General features: G+C 42.8%; 1 protein-coding gene across 1 annotated transcript; it reads left to right on the top strand.

Annotated features, from left to right (window-relative positions):
- Nucleotides 1–4,654: 4,654 nt before the first annotated feature.
- Nucleotides 4,655–7,129, top strand: abraa (actin binding Rho activating protein a). Its single transcript, XM_030780956.1, has 2 exons — nucleotides 4,655–5,257; nucleotides 6,692–7,129. Exons 1-2 carry the CDS (start codon nucleotides 4,655–4,657, stop codon nucleotides 7,127–7,129), a joined length of 1,041 nt encoding a protein of 346 aa, XP_030636816.1.
- The last annotated feature ends 651 nt before the right edge of the window (nucleotides 7,130–7,780 follow it).

The raw sequence follows: 7,780 nt of genomic DNA, 5'->3' as shown, positions 1-7,780 counted from the left end.
TACGAAAAAAACCCCCAAAAAACAGATTTACTGAATGAAAGATCTACCAACCTCACAACAGACCCATTTTCTATCATATCATAACATTACTCTAACCAAACAACTTTTAACAGAGATTGTTAAAATAACTTGAAATTACCTATTTATCTATTTTGTGTATAGTACCAAGCTGCGGGTTTGGTGGCATCTAGACAAAACCGTGACATCAGCTGTAAGTACTGTAAAGACGGAAGAAGAGACAGAGTTGTTGACTGACATCACCCTTCCCATATGCTGAATACTGAGAGAGAGAGTGAGAGGGAGAGAGAGAGGGAGAGAGCCAAGCAGAGGAAGCTATTGTGGAGGTTCTCTCTTGTGCTGAAGTGACGGAGAGGGAAGCAAAGTAAAAATACTTTGCAGCAAAAATAGTTCAAGGGCACCTTTTGTGGGTCATGCCGCTTATTAAGAGGGAAGCGACAGCAGTTTTCAGAGCAACAGTCATGGGCTGATGTCATTTGGCTGTTGATAATGGAGAGAGCCAAAATGAACTCCATTAGGTCGTCGCATACCAGGAGCAGCAGTCACAGCTGGGAAAATGATGTCGTCGGTCAGCCTGGCAGCCTTAATTCAACATTAACTGTCACAGTATACCTCATTAAAACCTTTCAACATTACTCGTGCATGTTCTCTGCAAGAGCAGCGAAAGCAGCACAATATATGACAACACTATGGACTGCTAGAAAAACCAGCTGCTGTGGTTTGTTGTTGTGGTGCGTTCTTGTGATTAAATATCATTAAGGGGGAAAATGCTGGAGCCATAAATCAGTGTGTAGTGAGTTTGTGTGCATGTGCATTTAAATTGCTACTGTGCTATGTATCCCCGCAGCCCAAATTCAGCCCAAGGGAAAGCTGCTGGACTGGACTGAGGGTACCATACAAGGACATAATTAATGATCAGTGGTTGTAGTTAGGAACATGCTGTGGCAAACGGTGATGTTGTGTTATTATCTTAAACTCAGTCTATCAGAACTGTGCAAATTACAACAAAATTTCAATACAAACCAGTCATGACACGTGTGTGTGTGTGTGTGTGTGTGTGTGTGTGTGTGTGTGTGTGTGTGTGTGTGCTCATACAAAATGTATGAGAGTGCAAAGACACATTGGACACGTTTGATTTCAAGTCAGCAGCAGAGGACTTTGCCGCAACGAAAAAAAGGAGAACTACATGGTAGCCTATAGGCAACATTTGATGCCATGTGGGCCTAATCTTTTTGTTAAACAGGCTACAGATCTTACAGCTAACAGATGTTTCGTAATAGTCCACATTTTAACGGCTAATGTTGAGGCTTTGCTCAACTGTAACTGTTCATTTTGCTTAATCGTTACTGTTCATTAAATAGTCAAACTGATTTGAGGTTGTTGTCATCCCCTTGTCAACCTAGGTGTATATTATGTTTGTGTTTGTAACATTGACTGCTATTGAAACGTGACCAGTAAGTTTCAAATTTGTCCAGTAAAATAAATTCTTTCCGGACACCAGACTAGCAAGAAAAAATCTTAGCAGAAACCCTGGGGTGGGTGCCTGTGTGTTTGTGTGTGTTTATTCATTAGTACTCAATTACTATTACTATTATACGATGCAGTTTATTTCTGTCGTTTAATGTAAGAGGTTGTTGCATGTGGTGTAATAGTGATTTTTTTCTCTTTTTGTGTTTTTTTCTATTTTTGTGACTTTCTGATTTTTTAACTTGTTTAAAGAATTCCCTTATCTAGTAATGTAAAGTTTTAATTTTTGCACTGTTCTTGAGGAAATGCTCCACAACTATCTATCTATCTATCTATCTATCTATCTATCTATCTATCTATCTATCTATCTATCTATCTGTCTGTCCGTTTATTTTATTTGAGTAGCACTCAAGTGTAGTCTGTGCAGCTGTGTGTGTTAGCTAAGGCAGTTGTACCATTTGACTGACTGGGAGGAAATGTAGAGACAGTAATTTTCTTCTTGAACCCCTCCTTAATGATACTGCTGCTACAAGAGTACAAGCTCCCTCTGTGCGCGCGCGTGTGTGTGTGTGTTTTTAGGCTGCTAACTTTGCTTCATTAGCAAAGACATGTAGAGGTGCCGGTGAGGGTGTGTGACGTGGAGGGCAGTGTAGCGTCATCTCCTAATACTGTGTTGATGAGCCAATTCCTCACAGGCCTATAATTTGAGGACAGGGCAGCATCTAATGCAACACTAGTACAAATACATTCTGTGCTCAGTCTGTAGTCTGATCTGTGAAAGTTCACACACACACACACACACACACACACACACACACACACACACACACACACACACTCACACACACACGTTTGTACTTCTATCTTTGTGAGGTCACTTTGTGACATAATGCATTCCCTAGCCCCTTACCCTAACCTCAACCATCACAACTAAATGCCTAACCCTAACCTAAACCTAATTCTAACCTGAACCCTAAAACCGAGTCTTAACCCTCAAACAGCCCTTTGAAGAAGTGAAGATCAGCCAAAATGTCCTCACTTTCCCAAAATGTCCCAAGGTCTAAAACTCACTCCCAAGGTCTAAAAGTCAAACTGGTCCTCAAAAGGATAGCTGTACAAGTACAGACACAAATTTAGTTTGAAACTCATGAATTTTAGTGGATCTTGGATCTGGGTGTTATTTTTATACAAAATGAAAGGGACAAATGTATTGTTTATGTTTACTCACTGATTTGTCATGAACAGATGCTAGTGTGAATAACATCAAATTTCAAGTGAAAACTTCTTGGTTCTGAAATATTTTTCCCCCAGATCCACTGTGTGAGTATTAATACTGTGACATTGTCTTTTTGTGAGTGAAACATTCTCATGTGTGTTCAGTTCTCTAGCAGTGTAACTTGACTGGGTCTGGGGGCAGCCCAGTTCAGGCTTTTTACATTAACATCAAAGCCAGTCTCCAGCCGTGCATTGTGAGGCACAGACAGAATCCAGCTGATCCCGTTAGTGATGATGTAAGTAACAGTGTCAGCACACACTCCTCCGTACGTGAGTCACCTCTCCCTCTGTCACAGCTCCTCCAGGAGAAGAAACGAGTAGGTTTAGATCAGCATTGAGAATGACAATCGGTTTATTTCTGTCCTTGTGTGTGTGTGTGTGTGTGAATCTTTAAGGAATATGTGTGGGAAGGTTAAACAAGTAAACATGATTTGGAACGAACAGCTTGTGTGACAAGAGTTGTTTTTTTTTCTTTTTTTCTTTCACACGCCTGACTGATAATCATCTCTTTCTTTCATTTGTTCATCATAACAATAATGCACAGTTTTTGTGTGTGTGTGTGTGTGTGTGTGTGCGCATCTGTGTGCATCTGTGTGTATGTGTGCATGTGTGTGTGTGCGTGCATGCGTGTGTGTCCATATAAATGTATATACTGCATGTGTGTGTGTGTGTCTGTGTGTGTGTGCTAGTGTGTCTGTGTTTGTGATGCATATTACAGGGTGTGAATATGAATCTCTCTTAAAACTAGTTTTTAATAGAAAATTCCCCATCAAACAAAAAATTGATCCCAGTTTCATAGTCAGAATTTGGTCCACATATTTTAACCATAACATTCAGTTTGAATGCACCCTGTGGATTTTGTGCTTTATGTGTTTGATCAGACATGAAGCATATGTGATGTCAGATGACAAATCTCTGCATGACACTAATGAAATCATTCTCAAATCAACACCCTATTTTCATGTCTAAGGTAATTTCTTACCTTGTATGATGACGCATCAGACAAACTTTCAACAAGCACATCTGGACATTTACCTTCTGTTGTTATCTTGTTACGAAAGCAGTAAGTCTTTTAAACCACAAAGAATGTTGAAGGATAAAAAAAAAAAAAATCAAAAAATAACCCAAACGAATCATTTTCTGACGTGTTCTTCAAATGATAATGAAGACTGTGTGACTAAGTTGAGGAAGTGAAACAGATTGGAGATGCAGATTCTTGGCTCATAAAAGCTTTTTGGTCTTTGCAAGACTTCCTCACCTAAAATAGCTCAGCTCATGTTTTCAGAACAGGCAGGCCTGTGTATCAATCAGCTGAAGCCAGCACATGTAGGACCCCAACAGCCAAACAGCAAAAATAGACAGCCACACGGGAGGCTAGAGAGGTGTACAAAAACACATACGCAGAGTGGGGGGGGGGGGGGGGGGGGGGGGGGGGGGGGGGGGGGGGGGGGGGGGGGGGGGGGGGGGGGGGGGGGGGGGGGGGCGCTCATAAAATGATCAGTGATCCAAAGTGAGGGGATGGTCTAAGTTTACTACAGACAGGGGCATCACTGGATAATTTGAGAGACATTAAGGGTACTGTTTGGAATGAGATTTTTCTATTATTACACCACTGGACAGAAGTGTAAAGGGATTGTTATCAGCGGTTGTGCTGGCCACCTGTCACTCCGCTCTGCTTTGGGAAAATTCCGTCACTGTATTGAGGAGGGGTCAAGTCATGTGTGAATCAAGAATGTGACACCCTCCGCCCCTGGTCACTTCCTCTCCACCTCTCTTGTATTTAAAGCTCTGTGTTGCTCACGGAAGCCAGCAAAAACAATTCTCAGCTCCGGCAATTCAACCTTTGAGGCACTTCAAAACAGTTCTGTGAAGAACCTTAGAGGAACAAAAAAACATGAGCACCGTGGCTGTTCAGGACAACCGACCTTCCACTCGGGCCGTGCGAAAGATCAAGTGTGCCGCCATGGTCAACAGTTTGGCCAAGAGCTGGCAGAGCTGGGCGAACGAGCACACGGGTAAACAGGAAACCATCCCCTCGGGCTGGATGCCTGCATCCATAGTGGAGGATGAGAAGGAGAAGGAGAGAAGTGAGGCGAAGCTCCTCGTCACGCCTCGCGTGGTTTCTGTAGACGCAGACGGCTCCGAGGGTCAGATCAAGACAGGATCGGTGACCAAGTCTAATGCACCAAAACGGAGCGAATGCAGTAATGACCTGGTCATTTCCATCAAAGAGAAGATTGACAACCAAAGCCTAGTGACTAAAGACACTAAGCCGTTTCTGGGCAGCGAGTCACCCACCAGAAGACGCCATTGTGGTGGGAAGGCAGCAAGCACCTTGGCTAAAGTGATGGAGAAGGCGGAGAGGGAGGAAAGGAAAATGGGTTCTCGCAGTAGCAGTGTGGATACCGAAGACAGCGGTCTAGGAGAGGAGGCCGCTCTTAGTGACAACAGTGACCAGACTGAAGTCAAACCCAAGAGACACATCAGCAGGCCAAAGGTACGTCTTACTAACCAACAGTCCTTCTTTACTGTCTTTTGCCTAATATCTGTAAATGTCAGCATTACCCAAATAAAGCTGTCATAGGGTGGACAAAGAAGTCAAACTGCATAGCTGAGCAGTCAGACTACTTTAGGATATAGTTGTACATCATGCAACAACATCGTACTTCTTAAATAAATTATATTGTACAGCCTTTTTTTGAAGACAGTCATTTTTGCAGTGTGCAATTGCTCAATAATCTGTCATCTGTGATCAGTCACCAAACTACCATGTGTGGTTTGTGACAGAAATTTTAAAAGGCGGAGTCAATCTGGAGGTATCATTTACATGAGCATCCTAATGGCTCAGGACTAATCTGGACAAACAAACACCATATGACACATTTTCCAAAGTGATAACAACATTTGATGCTATTTATTGAAATCGTGCAGATGACAGAGAAGATGACGTGAATGCTCTTGGCAACCTGTGAATCTCAGTAACCCCCCCCCCCCCCCCCCCCCTCCTGAGACAGACTGCAATGTGTTGCATAACTGGCGAATGATCTTTTCTACTCTGAAAAGCAGCATGACATTTTGTCAGAAACGTAGACCCATTTTCCATGCAGAAAAAATGTATGTAAATAAATACAGTGGCAGAATGCTTTTCTTCTGTTTGACCTTCACAAAGAGGGAAAGAGAGTGGCATGTTACTTCTGAATGACCCAATACCACATGAGAGAAAAAGAAAGACATTTGTCATGACTTATAGCACTTGCCTTTTTCTCTTTTCTCTTTTCTCTTTTTTTATTTTCTTTCTTTCTTTCTTTCTTTAATTTTGATTAAGAACTCTTGGCTGTTTGGCTTGTGTCTTCTGTATCACAATTTGTACTCCTCCAGCTTTAAATGTTGTGGAAAAAATGTCCCCCACTCTTCGGATGTCACAAGCAGTGTTGAAATGAAGACTCGTGACAGACTGTCATTAAACAGAGCGAGGACAGCGATATTTGAATGCAGTAACCTAGGAGCTGGGCCACATTTTTTTTTTTTTTCAGACTGTGGCCTGATTGAACCATCGACTATTTAGGTCATACACCCCGGGGGGCAAACCTTAGATACCACTTCTGGAGTCCAATTATTGTCTTGAACTGAAAAACATGAGCTGAAAAAGAGGAATGGTTTACAGCTCATGAAATGTATTTTCCAATACCAATCCAACTCTGTTAGATGACCTTGACCAACAACCCTAAACCCTCCAGTGTTTGAAACATTTCCATATTCATGCGATGTGAAGATGTGTGTGCTCTTGAGATCATTGTATTACTGAGATCTCTACACTCCTCAGTGTACGGTCAGCTCTTATCTAAAGGTCTGTCAGATTCTTCCCTGCTTGCTATGAGAGTGAGAGTTAAACCCATTTGTGACCTTGCTGTGACCTTCCTGCCCTCTGTAGATCAAGGTGACCACAATGGGCGATCTGAGGAGCCGGTGGCAGCAGTGGTCAGAGGAACACATGGAGGGTCAGAAGCTCAACCCCTTCAGCGAAGAGTTCGACTACGAACATGCCATGTCCATCCGGCTCCACAAGGGTGACTCGGGCTACGGCCGACCCAAAGACGGTTCCAAGACGGCCCAGCGTGCAGAACGGGCTCACAAGCACATTCACCGTGAGATGGAGGAGATGTGCTACATCATCCGCGACATGGGCAGGAAGGACAAGAACGGTCGCGTCTACGTCACGTTCGGCCAGCTCTTCGACCGCTACGTCAAGATCTCCGATAAGGTGGTGGGGATCCTGCTACGATGCCGCAAACACAAGATGGTGGATTTTGAGGGTGAGATGCTCTGGCAGGGACAGGATGACAATGTTATCATCACACTACTTGTTTGATGTTCTGGAATTTTCTTTAGATCTCTGGAAGATATAGTTTATAGGTTTTTTTTTTAATTGACCTATGATTTGGTGTTTTGCCTACATATCAAGTGTCACTTATCTTTAATCTACAGTACGGAAAAGTCTATTTATAAATATGTAAACGCTGCCAAACAGATACTCAAACATAAATCAGAAATATGGACTGCAGATCACATATCGGTCTTCTAGAACAACAACACATCTTGACTTCAGCTCAAATATCTCTCATCCTCATGTTTAGGATTGTTTTTATTTAGAAACATACTGAAAAAAATGAGCCTCTAGTAGATTCTAGTGTAGACTATAGATCTCACACTGGGGTCCTGGGGCAGGGGAGGACAGAGTTTGAGTTGCAAACATCAACAGTAGCTCTTTATAGTTGACACAATAATAACAGCTTTGATCCTGTGATGTCAAAGTGTTCCACATAATGTGCTGAAAATATATTTGAAGCAAGGGTGGTGCTAAGGCATCAGCTTTCAGTTTACACAGCAGGTTAAGTTCCTCCCATAGTTGGCTGCATAGACTATGCCAGACCTCCCCAGAATGCTAGCGAGCCAGCTAGCCATTCCTCACTGCTAAACATATCATGTTGCTGAGGACACAAGCGTGTGAGCTGCCCTACAC

This window comes from Chanos chanos, chromosome 7 (assembly GCF_902362185.1).
Source record: "Chanos chanos chromosome 7, fChaCha1.1, whole genome shotgun sequence".
NCBI classification, from domain to species: domain Eukaryota; kingdom Metazoa; phylum Chordata; class Actinopteri; order Gonorynchiformes; family Chanidae; genus Chanos; species Chanos chanos.
This window is presented reverse-complemented; position numbering and strand designations above follow the sequence as displayed.